Genomic DNA, 27628 nt, shown 5'->3' with positions numbered 1-27628 from the left:
GTTTTCTACTAAAAAACGCAGTATACTACAGCACCAAGAACTGCAAGGGGTGAACTGGTGTCTTTCCAGCTTCGGGGAGGCCTTTGAACCCACACAAGTTATTTATAGAGCTTTTTAGAAAACAGCTCTCTCCCATTTCTGCAGTTTTGATGACAGGAGCAGTTCTGGTTTTGTCAAAAATAAAACGGTCCCCTGCGTGATTAACTGGGGTTCACCCCACACCCCTTATAAAGCAGAGAAACAGAACTGAACTGAGGATTAGGGAAGGTTGGGGCAAAGCTGAGTCCTCCTCCCCCTCCACTCTGCCCTGGTGAGGCCACATCTGGAATACTGTGTCCAGTTCTGGGCTCCCCGGTTCAAGAAGGACAGGGAACTGCTGGAGAGGGTGCAGCAAAGGGCTACCAAGGTGATTAGGGGACTGGAACATCTCTCTTATGAAGAAAGGCTGAGGGATTTGGGTCTCTTCAGTCTGGAAAAAAGACAACTGAGGGGGGATCTTATCAACGCTTATAAATACTTAAAGGGTGGGTGTCAGGAGGATGGGGCCAGGCTCTTTCCAGTGGTGCCCAGTGACAGGACAAGAGGTAACGGGCGCAAACTTGAACATAGGAAGTTCCACCTGAACATTAGGAGGAAATTCTCTACTTTGAGGGTGGCAGAGCACTGGAACAGGCTGCCCAGAGAGGTGGTGGAGTCTCCATCTCTGGAGACATTCAAAACTCACCTGGACACGTTCATATGCAACCTGCTGTAGGGGAACCTGCTCTGGCAGGGGGTTGGACTAGATGATCTCCAGAGGTCCCTTCCAACCCCTACCATTCTGTGATTCTGTGATATTTGTTCCGTAAGCAGTTTTCAAAATGCTTTTTGCCCAAACTCTACTTCTTTATTAGGCTTTAAGACCGTGAGGGCACTTCAAGAAATTATAGAGGGTGACGTTATCATTGCTCAAGGCAGGACCTCATCCATGCTTTGGGCCACCTCACCATCCACCCCAAGTGCTCTTAAAAGGGTGGAGGTGTTCACAGCAATACCACAAAAATATGGGAAGGATTATAGAGACACCTCACTGACCCACCCTAAAAGAGTGGTCTCCTAAAGAGATCAAGTATTACCCTTAAAGGATTTAGTCTATTAAAATAAGTAGAATTGAGTACTTTCAAGAAAGCTTGAGTCAGAAATATCTTGACAACAGCTTGCTTATCCCCTTGTTGAAAAGGCTCCAGTGACCTTGTAGACTGTCCCGTGTTTCCAGAGACTTGCATCTGGGGCTGCAACCCTCTATCTAGCTGTACTCCTGAGGCACAGCGTAACTACAAAAAGACTTATGAAACAACTTAAACATACCTTACTTGACAGTGCGAATGAAATTAAAAACACAGCATCAACATTCTGTGCTTATTCTCACAGCTGGCATAGCTTTCGTGAGGCAAGTGATCCTGTTTTACCAAGGTAACTTCTCCTGTTCCAGACTGAGAGACATTTCATTTGCCTTTTCACCTGCTTTTTCCCTATTTATTGGGAGTCCCTTCAGCAGGCTCCTACTCACATTCCCTCTGAGCAGGAGCCCAGGTCAGGCTGACTCTAACCAGATGCAATTGTAACTGAAAAAAAGATAACAATCTAAGTTATTTGGATAACGTGTCCAAAAAAAAAAAGAACATTCCACAAGTTGGAGGTGAAGCTGTTGGACCAGCGTGAGTGCTAGTGATTTCTTTTGGGGCAAAAAAATCACCCCTGAGCTTTGGGAAGAATACAAGCTCCACATGAGCACTGTTTTTGCTGGGAGTTAGGGCTCCTTTCACCTCATTTTCCTTTGAGGAACAATGAAGCAACATCTCTATCCTGGATATTCTCCATGTACCTACTGCCATGACAACCCAAGTTCTGGATGTTCCTGCAGAAGAGTCTGCTTATGGTCACCAAAAGCTCAAGGCTGATAAGGTCACCAACTTGGAAGCAATGAGACAACCAACCCTGTGGTTCACATTGTTTGAACATTTATTGCAATTCAGTGTCAAAAATATTTTACAAAAATACATTACTGTCTGCACAGAACAGCTGTAAAAATCGGAGTTGAACATGCAAGGGAAGAAGAAAAAAAGTGCAAATTTATAATAGAAGGATTTTAACCACACAATAATATTAAACAGAAGTTTATTATACAAGGGATGTCTTTCACTTCATACCATCTCTAGTTACAACTTTAAGGAAAAACAAAACAGAACACACGCTCTCTTCCATATATAAGTAGGTATTCATAATTACTGCAGATTAGTTCCTAAAGATGAGCCTATTTGCTAGTTTAAATTAAAATGTTCTCTCGGTAGCTGACCTGTTAGCATTCTGTGCGGCACAGGACAGCTAAAGAAATGCAAGTTCCACCCCCAGTCGCCCTCTCAGGTGCAAAAAATGCAATGCTTGGTCAGTGGAGGGGGAATCTCTCTGGTGTTCAAGGTATTAATATACTAGAGGCTGCATGTGCCAAAGACAAGTTCTCCCTAAGGCCAGATCCTGCAAAGCCAATTTGCTACCAACAAAATCAGTGGAGGAAGATGTGGGACAGAAGTCGGGCATCGGCAGAGACACTCACACAGCCACACGCTGACAGCTGTGTGGATGGCCGGCCATGTCTTCAGAGCCTTTAACAAGCATCATTATAAGCAATGAGCTGAGAAAAGCCGCACAAGCAGAACGCCAGAGTCCCAAACCTTGTAACAGGGTGTCTTTATCAGCCTGATCAGCCATCAGCTCCACGGGGTCTACGTTTTTGGAAACAGGCCAGCTGGGAAGAGTGGCATTTTAATTTAAAGCTATGTCTTTTTGGCAAGGTGCTGGTCTATGGGGAAGCTGTGCAACGGGTTTGTAAGAACAACCCCAGAGGACAACGCTGGTTTGCTGTACCGAGCAGGAGAGAAGCGTGAAACAGCACATCTGATTTATTACCTACATAACAGAATTTGAAATGTTCCTGCTCTAAATCAAATTTTAGCTACTAAGGGCCAAGGAATTTTCTGGGCAGGAAAAGCTGGTTTAGTACCTGCGTATGTTCTAGAAGGTGATAGCTTTGCAAGAGTAACTGAAGTCAAACAGAAATGGGAACACAAACAGTTCAAAACCTGGGGGCAAAGAAAAAGTAATAAAAAAAGATATTCCCATATACAGAAAGTGGCAGGGTGCAATTAAATGCTTACATACAAAGCAATGTCTTCAGAGCAATATAAGTTTTCCTAATCACTTTACAAAATAAAAGGAACTAGAAACTCCCACAATTAAAAAAAGAAACCCAAACGATATAAGAGGAGGTGCACACGTTTTTATGATCAAACTTTACCATACCATAGTTAGTATAAACAGCTTAAGGTACGTACAGCTGAAATTGTGCCTCTTGAAGTGGCTATCACATTAAAACCAACGCCAAATACCTGCCTCTTCTAGAAAGCTGAAACAAACGTCTCTGGGATCTCTGCCTTCCTAAGCCTCTTCCCCTGCATGGATCTATTTTTCCTCTTCACAGCAACCATGTTCCACACTGTTGCACTGCTTAACACATCCTCTGAAGATAATGAGATTTCTCTGGATATGCTGGCAGGAGAAAACCCCGAAGAGAGAAAAAACCCTCCTTTCCTAGGATCACAATTGATGCGTGTCTAATGGAAATGCATCAACTAACTGGAAGGTGAAACGCCGTTTGAAAAGAACGTTCTATTTCCAAAGTACAAGTAAAAGCCTGTTTTCCCTTCACAACAGCTTTGCCACAATTGTCCTAAAATAAAGAGGTCCTTTTTGCACAAGAGCAGCCTCACACCGTCCTGCCTGGAAGCCCCTGTTATCACAGTTGCTTTTGTTACTCTGCCATCCTCAGCCAAGCAGATGCCTTTGTATTGCTAAAAAACCGATCGCTTTGTTTATAAGTGGTTAGGGGAAGGTATTTGGACGCATTTCATTTTAAGTACGAAACGAGAGTATTGAATTCACCACAATATCTCCCTGTACCAGCCACTTGAGAAAGAAGGAGTCTCCCAAAGAGATCAAGGTTTTATTTGACAATTGCTGTAGCAGGAGGGTAACGATCCAGGCAGCAACTGAATGAGGCTTATTCTGTTTCTTTTTGTTTAGTCTGTTTTGTTCTCCCCTGCAGTAGTTGCTTGGTTTGCTGCTGCTTTGGACGCTGACAGCAATGTCCCGAGACCCTGCCCGAGCTACACACAAGTGTCTGTATGTATTAACAAATCATCTTCAGCACTTCGACCCTTTAAGATCTACACAATGCTAAGAAATTAAAAAAACCCAACCATTAATTGAAATAAGTTTTATAAATAGGAGCCTCAGTTGCACATTTTTAAGTATGTTGGCAGCATGACCCATGCTCTCTGGGCAGAAGACACAGAATAAACTCTTTGCTCAAGATCAGTGAAGGGCTGATAGAGGCGATGGCCAGAGCCAAGATGTTCCCAAATCGCAGCTGAACGCTGGGATTTTCTCTCTTGCCGCGCAGGGAATGCACTAGGCCGGATTCAAACCTGAGCTTAAAATTCACCCAGTGTCACAATTTCACAGTGGATAAGTGTCATCTGCTAAGCACAGCCTCAGACTAGGCTGAAACCCCTCAGCATTTCATAGCAAAACACTGGTGCCTCCCCATCACAACAGGTTGGCTCGCTATGCGTGGCAGAGGCTGGACTACCAAAAAACCCAACCCCAAGTAAGAGCTGGAAACAGAAGATGCTGAGGGGCACAGGCCCTCTCACTGTCAGAAAAAGGAACTACAAGAATTTCCAAATCCAGTGGCAATGCTTCACTCGCTTCACTTGCAGGTTTCTGTCCTTAATGTCCTCCTTCACCAAGCCAGATTTCAGCCCTGTCTACCCGCTGCCATCAATGCGGGAATGAAAACAGAAACTGGCCTCCCTCGCTCAGAAACGTCCCCCCAAAAAAGCACAAGTTCATTTTTCCAAGGGAACAGCTTTTAAATCACTTTCAGTTGACATGAATACAATCAGCAGGCTTATGCTTTCCACTGGCAGTTAAACAGATGGATGGGGCATCAACACCAAGATAAAGCTCCCTAACCTGGACGTGTTTTCCCCTCATTTCTAGAGAGTGCCAAGCTCTTAGTCATGGCGAAGGGTGGCACAGGCTCACAGAGCTCTCTGGAAAGCAAAAGCTTGGATTTGCTGTTGGAAGGCAGGAGAAGGGCAGCTCTTGCCAGCATTTTCCTGGTTTTCCTCCCCCCTTCCTCACTGCTCCATCTAGAGGCAGCTTTTTTCCCTTTTTGCGTCTCTTCCAAGAGTATGCAAAGTGATTTAGTTTGCAAAAATGCAAATACTGTCAATTTTTTTTAAATATAAACAGCTGCAGAAAAGTGTTGAAAGTCAGTTATAAAAATGTAAAAAAAGGAACAGAATATTTAACAATAATTAACTCAAGTAGTTCTTCCTGAATTGTCCTGAGTACTCCTCTTCCTCACAATTCTTTGTACATAGTCACACACAACCCACTAAATATTTACCCTTCCGAGGCATCCTGCTTATATCACGCACAGAGAAAGTGCTATACAGGAAATCTACCGGCAAACAGCAAAAACTTTCCACTGCAGGTTTTCAAATTGTTATATCCGAGCGGGATTCTTCTAGTTCCACCGTAGGGAAAAGTGAAGCATTGTATGCAACAGAGGAGACGGTGAGCCAGATCACGGCCATAGCGAAGTTAGGAGTCTGGCCACATGCTCCACAGGACTGAAAATTGAGCTCTAGGCTATTGTTGGAAGATCACATAAAGGTGGTCAGCACTGGAAGCAGAAGGGACTAGGCTGGGTCTTTGCCATTTCCTTGGCACAGAAAAATAACCAAAGATGTCAGGTGCCATGTTGCAAATCCCATCCTTACCCCAGTCCTGACTGCTGTTTTTAGGAAAATGCTGACCGATTCCTTCATGCTGTCTTGCTCATCACCCTGAACTCCAGTAGTCTGAAAATAAAACAAGACGCTGCCCGTCTTCCAGTGAATAAAAACCGCATTATTTCACTATGTTCAACAGCCCAGTTCTCCCTACATTTTACTAGCTCCAAGATGATTGAATTCACTTGACAGCAGTGGGAATACAGAGCAGTGTATATGTTGGAAAACTAGGAAAACATGGGCTTGAAGAACCAGATTCTAACCTCCCTTGGTATTTCAACCAGTGCAGTTAACCTAGTGGAGTTGATATGAATTTACATCGTGAGATTAAATCCAGTCCTTTGTTTCTCTATAGTAGAACTTCCTCCCTTTTAGATAATCTTCATCCTTGTGGCTTCTCTTTTCCCTTTTGCTCGGTCTTCCATAAAACCAACAAATTAAATGAGGATGGAGTAAAGTCTTAGGTATTTATATGGTGCCTATCATCTAGGCATTCAAGCACTGAGTAGAGCAAGAAAACTACTGTAAAGAGGTAAGCATTAATACAAGAAAAGATGCTTACTATCACAAATGTTTCCCTTTAAATCATTGTACAAAATACAAAAGTTCACATTGTACACTGGATTTTTGTTTGAAAAGGTACTCAATCTATTAGAGGTAGAAAGTGGTATGGTGCGATTCTCTTTTGCAAGTAGGCTAGAGTTCTATCCTAAGTATTTCAGAATGTGTCCTTTTTAAAAACATAAAAGTATTATTAAACTTGTCACAGGGATATTTTTCATAAATAATTTTAAAACGTCATTTTTATAAATATGTATGCTAAATAAAACCAGATGGAGAAACAGTTCAACAGTCCTAGCCTCTTATTGCTTTCTCTCTATTAGAAACAAACCAAAAGAGTTCTCAAATGGTTGTGGGGCAAATTCATTTTTAACTTCTAAAAAAAAAACCAACCAAACAAAAAAAAGTAGTTTTTTGCCCTGTATCTTGTACTCTGATCATAAAAAAGGGACTCTGTACAACATGCTGCATGTATACACCAGTCCTACGGAAGTCTGTATTCCTTAAGTGCTGCACGTCAGTGAGCAATTTCACCTTTCATCTCTGAGATCCTCTTGTTCCTTGACTCAGGAGCTTCAAACAAACATGAATATTTACACTATTTACAAATGGAGTGTCCAAGCTCAGTGGCATAAAGTGTCCTGTAAGAATTGCGTGAGCTGCGGTGACCCAAGTTCAGAACCTGAACAAGTTGATAAAGTCTTGCGGCGAAAGAGAGGTGGAGCAAGTCTCCGGGTTGTTGGCTGTGCAAGGGTGATCAGTACCCTGGGAAAGGAGAAAACAACTCCATTTAGAGCGACTGCGGAAAGGGCGCCAGAGCATCAGCCAGCTTAGCGCTGCCCCTCTGCCAGACATCCCGCTTGCAAATAGATAGAGCAGAGCCCAGAATAATATTTCTACTCTTGCCAAAGCAGACAGCTCAGAACTGGGCTTCAGATTTTAGGGGCTACTGGCAAGTCACGGGAAATAAAACCAGCAAAGATCCAATTCATTCTTTTCCCTTCTTCTGAGGGAAGAGTGGCTGGAGCCTACCATCAGCTACGGGAACTTAACTCCAGAGACGTGCCTTGGATATCAACACAGTGGCCAGCAGATTTTTGTCCTGGGCTGTTTTGTAGCCATAGCTCTCGTTCCAGCTAATCCTGCTGCCAGGACCTCCACCTCCATGGAACGGGTGGCAGGAGCTGCTGGCAGTGCTAAGATGATCTACTGCAGGCAGCCCTAGAGTATGCCCATCTCCCTCCCCTCTGGCCTTGATGGCCACTACTCTTGTTCAATGTAGAGAAGATGGGACCTTTGAAGCACAGAGGAGAGAGGGTCTTAATAGCTGAGGGAGGATTAAGACAGAGGAAAACACTAGGTTATGCAGGCAAAGGAACTGCAGCACCCTAAACCAGCTGCAATCAGAGGAAGCACCGAGTGCCCCGTGGCTCGTGCCCCAATTGAGTTTGTCCCACCAGCACCTCATACCTTCCAGGAGAGGATGTGGCAGTGCCTGCACAGCTGCAGCGTGTCACCATACTGCTCCTTCCGTGGGTAACACCTTATGAGCTTGAAGTACATCTTTTTCCAATCCAGCTGTCCCTTGTCAGATAAGATTAGCCGTTTGCGAATCTGAATGAAAAAAAATCATCAAAATTGTTAGCAGGTCAAAGAACGTGCTTTTATTCTCTTCAACTCATGTTGTTCCCCTCTCCCTTGCTGGTCCCATAAGAGTTCCCTTGTAACACCAAGAAAACTCAGAATTTCCAGCTATAACCAGCTTCCTTAACTGCAACAGCCTCGCCTGATCCCATTATCAGGGTCTATCCCCACTTCATGAGTATTACTGTATGAAAGCCTGAACTCCTGGGAGCTATTTCATACTATTTTAGCCACTGTTTCTGGCTGGCAGGACAGTGAGTACAGTTGCATTTAACAGTTTCAGAAGTTGAAGTATTTTGCTTTTTGATTGACTCTAAGGGTCAGTGATTTGTCACATTAGCTTGGGAGACACCCATCTTTCTTTTAGGGTTCATTAGTTGCAAAGATTGGATTTGAATTTACTTGTTAATAGAAATAACTTCCCCAAAGTGACTTCCAAAGTCAGATCCAGACTGAGCAAATAAAGCCAAGTCAGCAAAGAAATCTGGCATGTGGTCCCTGAAGTGCAGAGGTCTAGTATAAACGCTCCAGATGTTCACCCATAAACACAGAGAAGGATTTTTGTTTGTTTGTTTTTAAGTTTAGAAGACCTTAGATGATTACCAGCCTGCAAAAGGCCAAAGATGTTTACACAGGTACAACATGGATAGCAGCAAGGCTGTTTTCCACATACCGTCCTGTCACTCATGAAATGGCTCAGAGGGGATTTCTTGCTCTAAAAGGCAAGAGAGTACGACTCATCGCTCATGGACCACATCCACAGAGATTCTCTGCGAGGGTGTCAGTCCCTGGGACATCGGGGGACATGTCAGTCCCTGGGACATGATTGCTGGAGCTCGCCTGCACGTTTTCCCCACACACGTGGGGCGAGGAGCAACTGCATGACTTGCAGTTATTACCACCTGGATTAGGGTTGAAGAAGTTCACCGTATGACTAATTCCTTGGGCTCCTGTTTCAGGAATCATTGCTGTGGCATGCAAAACCCTCTACATATATCATCTTCACAGCCGTTCTCATGTCAGCCTGTATTATCAGCTTGCGGCACAGCCCTCAGATCCAAGAGATAGTCAAATAAGAGTGTCCTACCCGTGTGTGTTCACTTGCTAGTGGGTTACAACAAGCAACTGATGGCAGTTTGCATCCCTCCTTGTACCTGTCTGTCCGTAAAGTGGTACTGGCAGAGTTTCTTCCACAGCAGCCGGTCTTCGCTGAGCACTTGCAGGTCGGGAGCCACCTGACCGAGGCTAACCAGGTCTCTCCCATCACTCAGTCGTTGCATAATGTTCAATTGTAAACACAACGGCAGGTCTGTGAAAGTGGTTCCTTTAAAGGCAGGCTGGAAGAGACAAGACAAAATTGAGCTCACAGGAAGCTGAAAAAACAAGCAATTATAGCTTGCAGTACAGTTACTGCTTTTTAAGCATTGCTTTTCACATAGAGAATAAGCAGCAGTTCCCTCTTCTGAATGAGACATTTAACGTTCTGCCCCAGCACAGTTTGAAATATCCTCAAGGAAGAGGACATGTAGTTGTATTACAGTAGTTAAAAGCTGAGTTGCAGTCCAAGCCTACTTCTCCCCTTTTTGTCCATCCCACATCCCTACTCGTGAACCTCTGCTCCCAAAAGCACCACTACCAGCAGGACATGGGCTACATCATGGTATCAGCTATTAACCACCCAGGTCTCTACACCACGAGGGACATGGGCATTACTTCTCAAGTTCAGCCTCCTGTTACACACATTGCTGGGAATCTCATGCTCTTCTGACATGTGTTTTAGCTTATGTCGTCACAGAATCCTGCTGTAACCACAGCAGTGGCTGATGAGTACCCACAGCAGGATTTTTTCCTGCATGGCTTCCCAGGTCACTGCTGGCAAGGCTAACTTCTCCTCTGTGAACGCTTGAAGGACCTGCCCCTTTCCCATCAGCTGCAGCCATGGTTTTCCAGGCTGTTCAGCCACACCAAAGCACATCCTAGCCTAAAGAGACAAAAGCCACCTTCACCTGGTCTAAACAGGGTCTAGGATTGTTTTGCAAGTCCACTTGGCAGAACAGCTCCAGGACAAATTGACCACGACAGACCAGCAGGTCCTGCACTTGGGGGAAATCCAAGGCACACATGGGAGCAAGACATCAGCAAGGACCACAACCCGAGCTCCAGCTCCTCCAAAACCAGCCCCAGCCTTATTAAGGCAAACAGCAGCTTTTAGGATTGGGCCTCAACGAAGAAACAATGTTAGACAGATGTGCCAAGTTTATCATTTACCCTGCACAGAGATGCTGCTATTTTAAGTTGCAGAGTCACGGCACCCGTCTCGCAATTGGCAGAGCTATTAACCATTTCAAACACGAAGCACGCAGATTGCCATCAGCAGGGGAACACTGCATAAAGCTGCTTTTAATCATACAGTCCCATCTCCCGCCACCCCATTGCACATGAAACTCTGCAGGCACAACAAGCACGTCTGTACACAAACAGCTCCCACCTTCCCTTCAGCGCCCCAGTCACCACCCTGCCCAGTCCATGCAGCACCGCCCAGTATCTGCAAGGACCACAGCTTTTCTACCGAGGCACCATTTTTTGCCATCTCCACCAGCCGGAGAGGCCTGAAACAACCCCTACAGAAGGAGTGAAGGGTTTCTGCCACCTCCAGAGGACACTTCTTCCCGCGACAGCTTTAACAATGCATGCTGAGAGTTAAGCTACTGTAGATGCTTTCTCGGTACAATCCACAAGGCCAGACTTAGCGTCCTTGCCCATCGGTGCAAACTGAGGTCATATTTTGGGGTAGGAAGAACGCACTGGAGCTTTGGATCACCTCCCGTTGATCTCCCTCGCCAGCCCATCTTTTGCATTCTCTTGCCCTCTCTCTACATACAAGCTTCACTAGGGCACAACAGGCAGGACTAAGCTCAGAGGCTTTCAGGTCAAAAAAATCCCAAAGCTTATACTTCTGTCTTATTTCTGAAGAAACCCGTATGACTCAAGCAAATCAGGTTTTCTGAGTCAGGGCCAAAGACTTATCTGCTACTTCTTTTCCCTCAGTACTCCTTTCCAGGACTTTTCAAACATTACTTTTTTTGGAGAAAGAACACAGATTAGATCACAGCAGATCAGTATGTTGTCACTTTCTGGACAGAGGTGTTTTTTTTTTTAAAGCCACTCCCACATACTCTCAGTATTTTGCAAGTTTGTTGTTAATTGCATTGTTTTGTTGTTTGGTTTGTGCTTTTTCTTTTTTTTTTTAAAAAAGAAAAAAAGGTTTAGGTCTTGGCTGTTGCAAGACTTTCTCCCCCCTCCAGAAAGACCAGAAGCACTCAGTGCACTGTAAGCAACTGGCTGCGCAGAGCTGAGTTTGTTCTTCCTTCCTCTAAACTCAGCTGGTTTTGTTCTAGCTTGACCTGAAGTAATCTTCAGTGGTGTGATTTTATTTATTTCAGAAAAGCGTCTGTAAACATACACGTAAGTATACATGAAAGGCAGTTCTGTTCACAAGCACTATTTTGATGCACTTTTGTCTGGATAGGCAGAGTTCTTTGAAATGCCAGTCTGTGTTTTACGAGTCCCTTAAAGTAGAGCAGGGGGAAAACCCCGCACTGAACTACTGAGGTAGGTCCTGGCCTGTGGTACACTCAGGGCAGCAGATGCCTGGGTGGAGCTGACCCTGGCAGTGCCCAGGCACAGGGCAGCTTCCAGCTCACTGACCTGCTGTGCCCCAGGAGCTATCCCACAGCTGGGCCAGTGCTTCTCCTGTGAGGCAAAGGGAGCCGCAGTCCATGCCAAGAGCTCACCACCAGGAGGGACGGCAGAGGTGGGGCAGAGACCTCCATGAGATAAGGCACTGCTGCTTTTGCAGCTCTTGAAACTCCCTGGGACCTCCCAGAGTTCATCTTCTGCTGTGTCCTGCTGCCTGCGTTACTCTAACTGAAGGACTGGAAATTATTTCCTGGTGTTCCCAGAGAACATAGCCATGTAAAGTTATGGAAGCAGGCCCTTTGCTTAATTCTTTGCAAATGCCTCTCTGGTTGACCCAACAGGTAAAAAGGTGCTTTTTATATTCCCTCAGGCCACACCTTGGTCTGCCCAAAGGGGGATTTCACAGTTCAGTTCCCTGCAGGAAGCCCTACAAGGGGCACACCAACACTGAGGTCATAATTGGGGAAAGCTTTAGTATTTGTGTGGAGTAAGTATCCATTGGAGTAGGGTCGGGGAAATAGTCTAGACACAGTTCTGGACAACTGGTTGTAGGTGTCCCTGCTTGAGCAGGGCTGTGGACCAGATGACATCCAAAGGTCCCTTCCAACCTCAACCCTTCTGTGATTCTGTGAAGTGGTGCAAGTTCAGATTTGATTTCCATGCAAAGACAGGTTAGGAATTTATCAACTAATACATCTCTTTCTCATCCCTACAGACATTGTTAAAAAAAAACCAGATGTTGTGAAAGCAGGACTCGTCCGGCTGGAATGGGCAGCTCCAGACTACTGGAAGAATCATTGATATTTTCAGCCAGGAAGCATGAAGTTATGCAGCTATTTGGAAATTTGCATTTAATTTACAGATTAAACAAATCTAAAAACCTCAACTATCTGATAAACAAGTTTTGAAGGCAATTTCTCAGTTTGAGAAAGATCGAGTTGACTCTTCATATTGAGACCTAATCTCTGAAGACTCTTGAGAGGGGGAGATGGTTTCCTGCCCAGCTCTGTTCGCACAGCACTTCTTGGCCATCAAGGACTCAAGCCACAGCCTGTGACCAGTAACAACAAGCCTGATACTGTGTTGTGTATGTTGAGTTTGAGTTAAGGGACACAAGTAATGCTAGGAATGCACCCAGTTATTTTGGCAACTCCAGGTCCTTCCCCAGCACTGTGCTTGCCCTGGGAGTACAGTGGGATGCAGTCACCCAAATGAGATCTGCTACATGAGAAGGTTTCATGAAGGAGCCACATTATTTTTAGCTTTCAGGATTTGTGCTTACCCTGGTGATCTGAATGTTGTTCAGTTGCTGCTGCCAGTGGAGAATGCTCTCCATTCTGTGCACCCACATGTTGATGTTTCCAACCAGGACAGACTTGCCAACCCGTTGAACTAATGTGCAGAGGGATGTGTAGAGGGTCTGCAGCAACTCCCGTATTAGCCTGATGTTCTGCTGATCTTCAAGGACTTTGGAAGAACAGGAAAGGTTAAAAACGGGAACTGCCCAAATCCTTTTCTGACTCTACAGTTTTCAGGCAAGTCATCTGCTATAACCTCACAGGCCAAGAGAGCCAGCCTGCACTTTTCTTTTTAGAGGAAAGCACTTAAACATTAACCAGGCACAGCAGGTTAGACAGCAGATGGAAAGAGATCGTCCCAGCATAAGCAGATAAGATGTCTGCCCTTTCTGCAGCACTTCCCATTTCCAGCAACTGGCAACCAGCCAGTTTTCCCCTCCAATATGTGGAAGATGTTATCTATGTGCACATCTTCCCTATCTACCCCAGCTGATGTGCGGGGAGACAACTCAGGATCTCCTTTCTCATTATGTATACACAAACAGGGTGCTCTCAATTTCCAGGCTTCAGACAGAGCTGAAGCATCAGGGAGGGAAGTGCCACATCTCAACCACAATTCAGCCCCCCCCAGCAAGTGAAGACAGCCCTGGAGCTTTCCTTTCCTCCGGAGCAGTGGGAGCACTTGATGATAACGCAAACTGGTGACAAGGTGGCACCAGAGACTGCAGATGTGCCAGGCTGGGGGCTGGAGCAGCCATCTCTTCTGCAGTCAGAAATAGGACTCAGTAGGATGCAGAAGGGGTGGTGGCAAGGAAAGTTGGAAAGGGAGGAATTGCCTCTCAGATACCTTCCAGAATACAGACATTTCTTCCTACTCGCCCCCCCAACCCCCCAGTCCTTCACCAAGGGAAAGTAAAGTAGAACTGCATGACAGAAATAAGCAGTTGTGCCCCTCTTCACCCGTCTTGCATTGCCTGACTGTTCTCAAGGATGTGGTTCACATGAGTACACCAGATTAAATCAGACTCCTCCTCCTCCTCCCCCTCACTGTTTCCGTTTCTTACCTTTCTGCACCACTTTTTCCAAAATGTTCATGTAGTTCTTCTGGGCAATGCCACTCAGTGACGTCAGCTGAGACTTTGCTATCAGCTCCAACAGCTGTGGATAAAAATAGACATTGCAAGCCTTAGAGCACAGAGATACCTTTCTAATCTTGACTCCTGGTCACATGACACAGCAAAACAGTCCAGAGGCTTGTTTGCTGCTTGAAAATACAAGGGAGACAGCACCACAGAGCAAACTAACACGAAGGGGGAGGAGAGCAGAGGACAAACAATTAAACCCACATCGAAACGGGTGGAGGGGGAAAAAAAAAAGAAAGGCATTCTAATGATCTTCAGGGGGAAAAGAAACGATTTCATGGTTCCAAGATGCAGAGAAACCGCAGAGCAGCGCTCAGACTGACAGCTTCTATTCACACCAAGGGAACAACAAACGGCCGACGTCACCGTCCTTCACTGGGGCATAAACAAGCTGTGTCATTAGGGAACATGAGCAAATGCCTGCTTGGATGGGGATATTATTGATGGGGCATTAATGAGAATCAGACTCCACAATTTACGTCAGACTCCCGAGTTGCATGGGTTTTGTCAAAGCGCTGTCGGCACGACAGAAAGGTTAAGCACTAGATTATAAACAAACCCTTCCCCCCAACAAACCCCTCTTCCCCCAAGGTTTCCTTCTCTCTGTTCAGCTCTTGCAGTTGCAGCCCCAAACCACCTTTCCCTCTTTGTCCTGTTTACTTGTTAACCTTCCCTAATGGAAATCTCACTTTTTGCTTTTGATTAGGATTTGCTTCCCATGACTGATCCCCTGACCCATGTACAAGCCAAACGCTGAATTTGGGCTGCAGTTGCTGAAGGAAGCATTTCCCACAGGGAAGATGCCCTCTCCTCCCTGGCTCTCCACCACCACAAGAACAGCTGTGGAAGTTTCCTACGGATCATGCTCTGCAGAACATGTGGCCCATGATCTTCCAAGCCTTTCTCCCTCCCTTCCCCCAGCATTATATAAATACACAGACTGTCCACGTGTCAGTCCATTTGTTTTGGATGTACATAGCCTTCTGTTTTAATTTAGAAAGGAAAGGAAAAACCTTTTATGCTACAAATCAATCAACACGCTGCCGCATGACTAGCTTATTAATTCTTTATCATCTGCAGCTACAGTATCCCATCGCTGGCACCGCAGAGAGCCCGGAGAAGGTGCAACTACTTGTGTCAAGTAACTAAGATGGCTTTTGACAAGACTCGATAAGTCATGAGCTGAACTGTTTGCCCCGCTATAAGAATGACAGGAATGTATCCAAAAAGTCACCGGCAGCTTGCCATGAAGCAGGGAGCTTAGGGAGAGAGAGGTATTTCTGCAGTCATTCGCCTGCTCTGCTCATCTCAGGCGCTGGCATGTGACTGCCAGTCTGGAGCGGTGAAGTCGCCTGGAGTGACCGATCTCTTCTTCCATTTAATTTCCAGGCCAACACCATCATCAGATGGCTTTCAGTTTACATTCTATTAATATCTTGCACCTCACATGACCAAAAGAAAACAAAATGAAAAGAGACCTGCGCTAACCCCGGTGAAGTGCAGGCTGCCTGTTTTCTTGGCTCATTTTTGGGGGAACAAGAGAGGCAGCAGAGTTGGGTAGTATTTGGTACACAGGCATCAGTGGACCTTCTTGCTATATCACCTAAACTGAGACCACAAGGACTAAACACTCTTAAAAACAAGGCAGTTTGCAAGATATTTGGAAAGTTAGAAAGATCTTTTCTTAATTTCATTAAATACTGGAGGAAGAAGAAAAAAAAAAATCAGTGTCCCAAAGCAGTATATAATACTCTGCTTACACTAAACTATTTAGCCTTCAGACCTTTGATTGTAGCGATCAACCTGCCAGACTCCATCTGTACATTAGCCACGCATGCACCCAGATCAGCTCTTCTGTGCATAAACAACTGCTGTTTCCAGACTGCACCGTTCTGGAACTGGCACAGAGACAGCTTCCTCCAGGCTGGGTGTTAGCAATGTTGTGTCCATTACTGAAAACGCCAAAATGCACCCAGTGATAAGCATCACATAATGCAATACCATAAGAGGTAGATGCCAACGCCATTCTTAAGAGGAACAAGGATAAAAATCTCAGGTCCTTGAAGAATGCTAAAGTGGTACAAAATTAATTTAGCCAAAGGAAAAGATTCAAATTTGCCTTGTCTGTGTTTATCAAGGTTCAATTTATGTTCAGTGAACCAGCTCAGATATCACGTGTCGCCTCCCTTCCCCTGCAGCAATAAACACAGGATGAAATTCCATATGAAAACTATGTTGTGAATACTTCTAGGACTACTCTGCTCCCCAGGGACCACTGGCTGAAGTGACTGGCTGGCCCTCCAAATCAAGAGGCATTTTTTATTCTTCTGTGCTCATATAATACACAAAAAACCAGGTAAGCAATACAGTTCATCCGTGCCCCACAGGCTTCAGTGCATTGAGGGTCTTTTAGCATTGGCACAGACCCAATTAGTGGACTGCCAAATTGGGGTCTACAGCATCATAAAAAATAAATCAATGATGCCACATGCATAATACAGCCTAAAAGCAGACTGATAAATTCAGATTAATGCTGAGTAGGGTAAAAACGCTGGAGAGCTGCAAGCATGTGTTATGATGTGGCTGCATTAAGTCCAGCCCACGCTCAACTGAGAGGGACAGATGGTAGGAGAGAGTGCATAGGGAAAGGTTAAGAGCAATTTTAAGAGGCCTGCTTTTCAAAAATGCTAAGTGATTGCATTCCAGACGATTTTAATCGGAGATGGGAAGTCTGCAACACCTACAGAAAACAGAGCATTAGATCCCAATTCATCAAGTCCCAGGAAGTTGAAAGAGCTGACCTGTTAGCCTCCCCCAGGAAAATCCTTCCTACCATCCCTTTTCTGTTTGCTCTCAGGGGTCTGTGAGAGCCAAGGAGAAAAGTCAAGAGATGCAGTGGGTTATTCCAGAGCCTTTGCAAAGCTGGCAGGAGGCAGCATCTTCCACAGCAAGGCAATAACCTGCTCACTTCCCCCATGAGTCTGATGGACTCCTGCTCAAACCCCACTAGCAGTCGGTCTAAAGCAGTTGGTGCAACGAGGCACTCAGCTCCGGGAGCAGAGCAGGTCCTCCTGCCATAAGCACGAGGCAAAAAACAAGCGAACAAGAGTGCCATGTGGCAGGGAACAAGGGCGCCTGTTTCAGGGCCATGAGAGCATGCTGCCCTGCACCCATGACTGCTGTGCACAGCATCGCTTTGACCTGCCACAGCCAGCTGGTACTTCTGCCATCATCCCGGTTCAACGCCTGGGTGCATGGGCAATCCATACCCCAAATAACCCACAGCTAGGGGCTTACAGCACACAGAGCCAAAAATCCTCAGCAGGCCTGCTGCACCGGGCAGGAGGTTACAGCCTTGCCTCAAGAAGGGAAATGCTTTGTAATAATTAAAATGACAAGTATCGAATTACTGAAGTGTAAATCCACCTTTGAATACCCACAACCAGCTATAGGGAAGCTGGACTGCACGCTGTGAGGATCCATAAGCTCCTCCTGGTTGGGGATGTGGCTCCTCACAGCTGGACTGCTTCAAAAAATGTATTGCAATAGGAAATTCCTCCTCCGACCCCCCCTTGCTCTCACAGCCCTTCACTTTGTGTGGCTGAAATGTCACACTGGCTTTCAGCTGGGAGGTAGAACAACAGCAAGGCGAGTTATAATGATTTACAGCGCAGGTGCTGACAGATCTCCACGAGACAGCATCAAGCCGATATTCTTTCAGCACAGCATAAATCCAGGACTCCTGGAGCTAACTGCTATAAAAACTTAAGAAACAAATTTAAGAGACTACTTCAACAGGCTGCACACTATCTAGATCATATTATTCCAGAAGAGCTGTGCCCACGGAGCTTAACCTGACCTAAGCTTTTATGATCACAAACAGCACCTTCCCTTGAGACATTACTACACAATCTTCATATGACAAATCTTTCTGAAGGAAGCAGCCTGCAAAAGCCTCGCTGTCATCTGAACAGAGTGTTCCCACAGAAGCACCAACAACTTCTGGGCTGCAGGCACTTTTGTCTCTGCTCGTATTACTTATGCCTACAGAACGCTTCCAGCCTTTTCATTAGATCTGTAAGACCAGAGAAACCAGGGCTGCTTCAAGACCAAGAACGGTTTGGGTCCTTTGGGTCCATCACACACTTCTTTACTAGCTCTGAAAAGGGAACGCTGTCCTGTGACATGTGGGCAGATGCTATAGTTCAGGCGATCAGCAAGGACCAGGTCATGGCACCAATACCTATACTTAGTACTTCCAGCACTAAATCAGCAGACTGTCAAGACAAGATTGATGCTGGAGGAAAACTTCTTCCGCTTCAGTTATGTGAACTCACTGGCTACAGCTGATGGTATTTGCCCATGAAAAATACCTGCCAAGCTTCTTGCAGCTCCTCCACCTCACTTGAAGGAGGTGCCCATTTTATCAGAGCACCATTAAGAACACCAAGAACTTAGTTTGGGTATATCTTAAGCAGCAGACACTTCTGTATGACAAAAAAAAAAATCATCACTGAAAACACTGTAGCACTTGAGTTCAGAGAAATTCAGAAAGGAATGCTTTGAGAAAGGCAAGTTGATGTTCAGCCTGAAAGCCCGTTTTGCTGTCAGCAGTGATGTAGCTTATTTCTCTATAGGGCAAGTTTGGGTGTATCCAGCAGAATCCCAAGCCTGCAGCTGTTTCTCTCCTTTCTTCCCCTACAGACATCCTCATATTCTCCCCCAGCCTCCAACTCTAAACCTCCCTCCTCAGAAAGCATTTGCTTGATGAACTAAGTAGTGTGACATTTATCAGATACCCCGAGCAACGGGTGGAACTAAAGAGAACAAGGAGAGGGAGGGAAGGGAAAAATGTTCTGCCTGCCAAAGTTCGAGGCATTTTCCATGTGACAGATCGCTCATCCGTGTGCTCTCAGAAGCCTGCAATTTGCAAAGGACCAAAAGGATCCACATCTAGGAAGAGCTTCTCATGAGTAAATCTGGCACGAAAGGCATTTTATGAGCTACTATCCACCGGAGACTTGGCCAATACAAGCCTTTCATTTTAAGAAGTCAGTTTTATATTTGATCCGTGGTACCAGGTTTAATATTTTCTTTAATCTGCCAAACCACAAGTCAGCCTCAATTAGAAAGCTTCATACTTCTCAGAAGTGCTATATCCTTAACACTGCTGGGGGGGGAAAACTACTCTTAAAAGCTCAGAAGTAATTTGTAGAAACAAGGACACATGCTGGCTTACATGTAGAACACAGCTATTTTGGATACACAGCAGATTTGGGATACTTTTATGAAGTCCTCATGGGGAAAAGAGGGGAAGAAGGTCATCCTGAGCTTCCCAACCAGACCACACCAACTTCACTGAAATTTGAGTTTGCTCTTCAAAAAATTTAATGGGACTTCTGCTCGGTCATTGCAGTCCCGTGCAAGACACTCATTGCATTGGGCTGAGCAGCAGAAGCCCATCATGTGGCATAGTGTGATCTGAGGCCATGCTCAGCAGAGGTCTTTGAAGTTCTTCATTGTTATAAGACAGAAAGCTGTCAAAGGGATCTCTGGAGCACCATATAAAAGTTTTATTTTCCTCCTTTACATGTGACTAAAGGATTATAGCCTTAACATGAACTGTTCCTTCCACAATAATCTCCTTAAAGATGAAACAGCTATGTGGATTTATATCCGCTATCAGAAAATACTGAGTACCTCAGCACTGGTGATCACCTTCTCTGCAAAAGCAGCAAAACAAGTTGTCCCAGGACCAACAGAACTAGGACAGCCTGAGTTTCCATGGACTTGTGTCCCACTTTGCCTCCCCCAGCATCCCCACTCCCCGCCACCCCCCCCTGCAGTGGGACATCCAAGTGATTGCCAGTGCGCTTCCTGCACAGCAGGCTGGTAATCACCCCCAACGCCTGTGCCCTTCCCAGGGTGACAGAAATTTTCACAGGCTCCCTGTCACCTAGACAACAGGTGAACAAATGAAGGTGAACCTGCTCAGATCATTTCTTCCTTAGACACTTTTCATGACATTTGACTCAAAGGGAAAGCAATACCAATGCTGCTTGCTCCAGAACCTAAAACCTGAACAGCTGGTGCCTCACCAGTGATCAACTGCTGATGAGATGTGAAAAGGAGCTGTTTATAAACAGCCTCAAGTTAATAACAGATCTTTTAAGCTTATTGAATTCCAAGCCTCAATAAACATTCTGAAATTCGAGATCAATTTGCAGATCACATGCACATAAACATACAAGCATCTGCAGCCCTCGGGACAGTAGCTCCCCCAACCACTACAACCCCCCCTTGGCCACCCAGAATCAGAAGAGAGGCCTCTATCTGTTACGCAAAGCCAGAGCATGGGGAACCTGGGGATTATGACTCCTTCCTACCATCTGATGGTGTCAGGGCTAACCAAATGCTTCTAGTCCTGAAACCGCTGCCAGTCACACAGGATTAAGAGCAAGCACCCCATCCTCTCATTCAAAAAAAAAAAAAACCCTCAGCTCCCCAGAGTCTCTCCTCTATGACTTCAAAAGAGACAAAGCTCCACAGCCCTTATGGAGCTGGAGCCTCCTGTGCAAAAAGATCCCCACTGCTCTGTGGCCACTGCAGAAAGCCAATGGTCTTTTTGGGGCTACAGGAATCACGTTTAGAAGCTAAACTGAGAACTCAGGAATTAGAAGCTAAGTTTTCTGCGTTTCAGAAGTGAATTTCACAACTGAAAAGCAGTAGGAATGCTAGCCTAAGGAGAGCCCATTATCTACATTACCACCACCTCCCTCCCCCTCCATTTTAATGGATCAAAGAGGAGGTTTTGGGCATATATCCACACAACTTCCATCAATTACTTCATGCAGCAAAAGCCCAACACCCCCAACTTGCATGCCTGGACCTCTTTTCTTTGCCAGTGCTTCCATGCACCCAACTGGTGCTCAGTTCAGAGCCTCCACTACCACCACAGCAAAATAACACCTGGCTTTCCACTCACCCTCACGACATAGTTGAATCGCCTGGAGTCCAAGATAGCGCTGGAGAAGTCAAGTCGGTTGAAGGCTTCTCCCAAGGTGCAGTAACCATGGCGCTGAGAAGAAAAAACAGTCTGGATCATGTTTTGGCAGACATGAGTCCAGACAGCACCAGGAAGACGTGACCCAGGGCAACTCAATTTAGCAAGCTAACGGGCACAAACCATGGGACCAGCTCACAGCTGGAGGAGGCAGGCCTGTCTCCTGCAGAGCTGCACTTATTGACATCAAGAGTGGCTATGGCCCAATGTGGATTATGGTAGTTTCCCAAGAGTGACCCAAGCTCTGCTCATGACCCATGAATTCATGGGTGAGAATGAGCCATGCATTCCCGGGGTTCAATATAGCGCAAGTTCAGAGCCGTCTCGTACAGCCGCTTCTCTCCATGAGTGCAAGCGAGCCGTTGTGATGAATTCCAATGATTTTCCATGTTAGGACTGTACTGGGTGAAAGCCAAGAACAGTATTATGGCTTGGTCTGCAAATGGCTGTGTTTTTTTTTTTGGACTGAGGGAAGCAAACAAGTCATATTTTAAACACATGTACAGAGCCTTGTACAGCAAGCCCTGGCTCCCTGATCGGGGCTTAAAATCATTACTGAAATTCCAACCGCAAGCCAGATCTTCCACTTATCTCGTAAGAGCTTCTGCTGATTTATATCAGCACAGGATCTTCCACTGCTTGGAAAACACAGTAGAAAAGGGAACGAAGAACCTACGGAGGCACTCACCTCTTTTGTGCTCCCCTTGTGAACATAGATCCACTTCTCCTGGTGGAAATCTGTTTGGACAAAGGCACATTTTGCTCAGTTAACCTTCCACCTTGAAGGGGGCTGGATCTCTTGTTCTGCTCATAACATTCACTGCCCTTTTGGTTCAAATGAAGTTATTTTGAGTTTACAACACCACACTTGAAACAAAAACTAGCAGCTTGCTGAGCTGCTTTGTTTCCATACTGCTTCATTTGAGACTGCAGCCCTAAGCCTTAGAAAGAGCTTCTGTTTCAGTGACACAGCTCAAGACTGTAAATGTTTAATCTGCCAGCCACAGATATACCACAGCACCTCCTCTTCTTTGGTCCCAGACACTAAGTGTGGCTGACAGCCAGGTCTTGTTGTTATTGATTTTATTAACTATTCATTACCTTGGTTACAGGCTCAGGATTGAATGTCAAATTTGAAGTTGAGCAAAAATGTCATGAGACACCAGGCATGTGGGAGAAGCTTTTAGCAGTGAGGTCAGGCTCAGAGGAGCATGCTTGTGCTTGCAGCTAACTTGCTAAAAAAGAAAAACCTATTTGGGACAAAAATTTTCCTATTTCTAATTGCCCCTCCCTTCCCTCAGAAGTGGGAGTTGTCCCATCTGCTCCCCAAAATATCTTCCCTGTACCCACCACATGCTGCTAACTGGGTCTGCAGAGAGCCCTTACTGTAACAGCAGTTATGCTGCTCAATCCTTCTCCTGTCCTATTCTCACATGTGTTCTTGACCCTTCTTCCACAACTAGTGTAAGAAAGAATTCTTCTCCCCATCCTGCTAGACTCCTTTCCTTAAAGGAAATACTGTGCTCCTGGAGTCTTTTTCCACCTAAAGACGCAGCAATGTACTCCTACCTGGTACTGTGAGCCCAAGGACAAACCCAGTCTCAGTTACAAGCACGCAGACACAGCATCAGGCCCTTTTAAACAGTATGTCACAGCAGAACCCAGCCAAAAACTGTCATGGTAACATTTGTTTGTTCAGAGAACCGAATGCACAGAGGGGCCAGATTTTGGCATCAGTTCCCAAAATCCTGGGAGATGCACAATGAGCTAATAGTAGTGTGGGAATTGTAACTCATTTCCTCTGTGTATGTTTAGATTCGTAGCCTTCACATCTAACTCCAGTACCTATCTTGCAATCAGACCAACGCAGACCTTGCTGTCCCTGCAGGCTCCCCCGCATCCTCCCACAGTGCGCCATCTGAGACCCTGGCTGCTCGCTGTGCGTACAGAAAGATTTCAAACCTTCCATTGTTTTGCGCGAGCTGAAATCTTATTTCATTTTTCATGCACTCCGCGCACAGAGATAGGATCAAAGCTCACATTCAGGCTTGTAGCCTCCAGTAATGTAGATTAATACTCAACATGCATATGGAAATTTAGCCTGTTGTGCACACGGAAGTCTACAGGGGGAAAAACTGGAACTGGTTCATTTGAATGTACCATAGGAAAAAATTACCCTCCCTCTGACAAACACAAATGACAAAAATTTGAACACAACAAGCACAACTCCTCAGAGCAGGGATTACTAACAGGGGCATAAATCTTCACATTAAACTGTATCCAAGTTCTACTTAGGTCAAACATGGGCGCAAAGCCCTTCAAGATACTCTGGAAGACTCTTCATGCACTGTGCAAAAAACCATAGATATGAAGCATTTTCCACTCTCCTGCAGCAACTTTTATTAAAAAAACCCACCCAAATAGACATCTTACATTGAATCTTGGCTTTGTTATTCAGCAGGTCTTTTTTTCTCTTCTTGGCTGCAACATCATAGTTCAGGCTGTTGAAGAGATTCTCTTTGTTGTGATCATCCTTTTTACAAAAGCTGTGAATGACAAAGCAACGATTTTGTTTATTTCTGCAGTCTGCTGAACACTATGTTTCCTACAAGGAGAGAAAATACACAGGTTTTGATTGTGAGCTCCAAAGCTGCCTCCTTGCAGGCTGCTCTCAAGAAGTCTGCAGGCAGTTTTTGCATCCAGCAATGGTATTTTTAAATGAGCCTCTGGTGCTTCATTTCTGTGCTACGCAAGATACCCATAACAGACAGGAGCAGGTCATGCAGATTGCACGGCTAGTGCTGGGACACTGCTGGATGTCTTCCGAGTGTCTTCTTTTTCTCCCTTTAACCTGTTTCTATCTTTAACACCACATCCTCCTACTGTAGGTGGGAGATTCCTCTGAGCCAGTCAGAATTCTACGGAAGGACATATTTAGACATCTCTGAGGACATATATATACACTCAAAATATTTATTAACAAAAGAATCCCTACAAAACATTCTTTCAAGCTTACAGGAACAGCTCAGCTGAGGTTCAGACTTGGCTGGTGGTTTTCCAAACCCCACAGAGTAGTGACTATACAAATTAACAGCTAGGAACTCTTGTCTGAGACTGCCCATCTGCTTTTGCTGGAGCTCCACTGTAACTTTTATTAGTGAAGGGAGTTATAACCCCTTATTTTCTTCAAGGGCAATGAAAGACTATCTATAAAGAGCCTGTGCATCAACATCTCCACGTTCTACAGACCTGCAAATCAGTAGATCCAAGCAGCAACGTGAAGCTTAGAAGCCCCTGGGCAACCACAGCGCTGCGGCGCAGATCCCTGGGGGGGGAAGGGGGGCGCAGCAGGGGAAGGCAAGCACCCACCAGGAGCTCTCAGCAGGGTCCCCCCTGCACACAGCATACTGCCCAGAGCTGCGGGGATGCCTCACAGGTGCTGGGGAGAAGACAGGCAATGCATCAGGAAGAACAAAACAGAGAGCCACCCCCACCACTCAGGCAGCTTGCAAGAGATGGGAGATGGCTATCTGCAAGACTCAGAATTCAAAATTCAAAGAGGGACCTCCCTGCACCACTCAGCTGCTGTGGCTGGGACACCCCCGGAGCTCTGGCAGGCACCAAGAGGTGCTGCAGGTCACAGCACTCAGCAAGCTTCCTCTGCAACAGCTGGAGGACTCTTACACAGCCAGGCTGCTTCCTCTACAGACCTCGCATTTACACTGCTTAGCCTCAAAAAAATCAAATGCAAGCACCACACCAACTCACACCTCCAACTGCACAGGCTCCTGCAAAGGAGTGAAGCCTGCAGCACAAGGCTCCTTGTTTCCCCCTACTGATAAAGAAGATCCCCAGCCCAGGCCCACAGCCAGGAGAGGGAGGTTTGCTGTCTGTCAACAGGACCACGCCACCAGCATGCGCACAAGTCAAGTGACCAAGCCAGAGTTTCAACCCCATGAGGGACCCAGACCTCCTCCACCAGGGTCCAGATGGGTGTTGTGGTTTGGCACCTGCATATAGCCCCAGAGGTGGAAGAAACCTCCCCCAGGCACAGGACACCAGCCTCACCACAACCCTTGAAGGGGACACCGTGGCTGCAGGGAAAGCACAGCTTCTGCAGGAGACACTGCAGATGGGGAACAGCAGCAGCGATGCAGGTGGACAGTATTCACAGCAACAACAGCTCGGGGAACTTCCACCAGCAGGAGCTGGGTCAGAAGAACCTAAACCTGGGAGCAGAACATCTCAGCAGCACATTTCCCCCATCCACAAGGCTTTCTCCTGGGGGGAGGGTGGGTACACCAAAACCCAAGAACAGAGTATGGCAATAAGGAAGAGGCGGTTTTGAGATATTCAAGCTTATATTTTATCAGCTTTGCACAAAAGCAATAGCAGGGCAGGTTAACATGTCCCATGCAGTGGCAGAGTCCCAAGCCCAAGAGCACAAGACAGATCTGCTTTAAATCTTACATGTCAACAGCACACCCTTGACTGTTGACTTCCTCCTGAATGACTCTGTAATCTGAAACTTCGTAACAGCAATGGATGAATTCCAGTATGGGAGGCAGGTTATGCCACTGTTTATGTACCACCAGGTTTCCACACTCTTCTCCAAGGCATCTTGACAGGCTGAACAGTTGGGCACCAGGACCTGGCACTGCAGGGACCTCAGTCCAGGGCCAGTATGTCACCCCCTCACTTTTTAATGGGAAAAGGGATGTATAAACCCATGCCAAACTCAGTGTTCCCAACACAATCACACTACCACCAGCCAGGCATTTTTCTACGTATTTACAAGTCAGATGCTTTGGATTCTAAGCTTTATTTTTATTTAGAGCTCGCATGAGAGGGGAAGAGACAGAGAGCCCTGCTACAGAAGCCTCCTTGCATAGTAACATCTCAGCAGCAGCTCACAGCAAATCCCTGTTTGCTCCAACTCCCTTTGTCATAGACATTCCCAACCCACCCCTCAGCCCGGAGGCAGCAGACCCAAACCTGACAGCCCCAAAAAGAAGCTGCAGCCCTGCAAGAAGAGTTTGGTTTTGAGAGGGGCGATCTGGATGGAGACCACAACACCCACACCACTGCACAGGCTTCCTGCCCGCAGCCACACAGCTCCCCAGGCCTTCACCATCTTGGGGTGTTTGTTGTTGTTTTGGAGCCAGATTAGTCAAGCAGCACGTCAGGTACATTACTCATGGTCTGGGGAAGGTTTATGGCTTCAGATACATCAGCCTGCTCCAGCCAGAGAACCAGGAAGCCAGAGGCAGGGCTGTTTTGTGGGGCTAAGGAGGGGGGACCCCTCCAGGCCCCCCCAGGAGACCCTCAGATCGCCCAGGCCGTGGGGCAGAGACTCTTTTCACCTTTTCGTCGCTTTTCCACCCCATCCCACAGCCCTAGGAAGCCGGCCCCGTCTAGGGAGGACCAGCCACCTCCCTGGGCGGGCAGCCCGGGACACCGCCGGGGCTGAGGAAGACGCGGGGGGGAAAGCGCCCGTGTGCCCCCCCGCCGCCGGGCCCGGCCGCCTCAGCGCCGCCAAGGCCCGTGGCTATCGGCAGGCCCGCACAGGTCACGGCTCTTTCACGACACCGGGGACCCCTGGAACTCGGCGGCCTCTTGGCCCGGCCAAGGGAGAGGGGGGAGCCGCCGCCGTCCATCTTACCGCCGACCACCCCCCCCGGACCGGGAGCGCACGACCGCACCGCGGCGCCCCCTGGCGGCCCTGCCGCGGACAGGGGGCCGGGAGGGGAACCGGGTCGCCGCCGCCGGTACCTGCTGATGTCGCCGACATAACCGCCGCTCTTCTCGTCGAGGAAGCGCGTCCAACCGTCGGCCGTCTTCACCCAGCTCTGACCGGGGGAGCGCCAGTCCTGCCCCAGGAACGGCATGGCGGCGGGACGGAGCGGGGCCAAAACCGGGAGCAGGGCCAAAACCGGGAGAGACGGCGGGATCGAAGCGTACCGATGCGTACCGGGGCGACGAGGCTGCGGTAGCTGCGCCGCTCCGCGCTATTTATGCGGCGTCGGGGCGGCGTGTTGCCGGAAGCGCGGGGCTGGCCCCGCCCCCGCCCCGCCGCACGTGGCGGTGTTTATCGGCGCCGCCCCCGCCCTCCGCGGGTGCCAGGGGGCGGGGCCTGGGAGGAGGGGGCGGGGCCGGAGAGGGGAGGGGCCAGCGAGCTGTTTGCGAGCGGCGCGTGTGCGCCCGTCTGCGCATGCGCGTACAAACAGCGTCCGTGGGGCCACGTGTCGGGAATTTACATACTGCGCGTGAAAGCCTTTCTGTGGATTTGCATTGCATCTACGAAACGTTAAATATAGAATT

At 47.0% G+C, this 27628-nt stretch overlaps 1 protein-coding gene across 1 annotated transcript; it reads right to left on the bottom strand.

The window, feature by feature from the left end:
* Positions 1-1983: 1983 nt before the first annotated feature.
* FBXO32 (F-box protein 32) lies at positions 1984-27354 on the bottom strand. Its single transcript, XM_054191102.1, has 9 exons — positions 27080-27354; positions 23741-23853; positions 21996-22045; positions 21230-21322; positions 14167-14260; positions 13087-13271; positions 9260-9442; positions 7932-8075; positions 1984-7226 (listed from the first exon to the last, which is right to left on the bottom strand). The coding sequence occupies exons 1-9, from the start codon at positions 27193-27195 to the stop codon at positions 7137-7139; spliced, it is 1068 nt and encodes a 355-aa protein (XP_054047077.1). The 5' UTR covers positions 27196-27354; the 3' UTR covers positions 1984-7136.
* Between the last annotated feature and the right edge of the window lie 274 nt (positions 27355-27628).

This window comes from Rissa tridactyla, chromosome 2 (assembly GCF_028500815.1).
Source record: "Rissa tridactyla isolate bRisTri1 chromosome 2, bRisTri1.patW.cur.20221130, whole genome shotgun sequence".
Classification (NCBI taxonomy): Eukaryota; Metazoa; Chordata; class Aves; order Charadriiformes; family Laridae; genus Rissa; species Rissa tridactyla.
The sequence above is the reverse complement of the archived record's forward strand: the minus strand, read 5'-3'. Positions and strand labels throughout refer to the sequence as shown.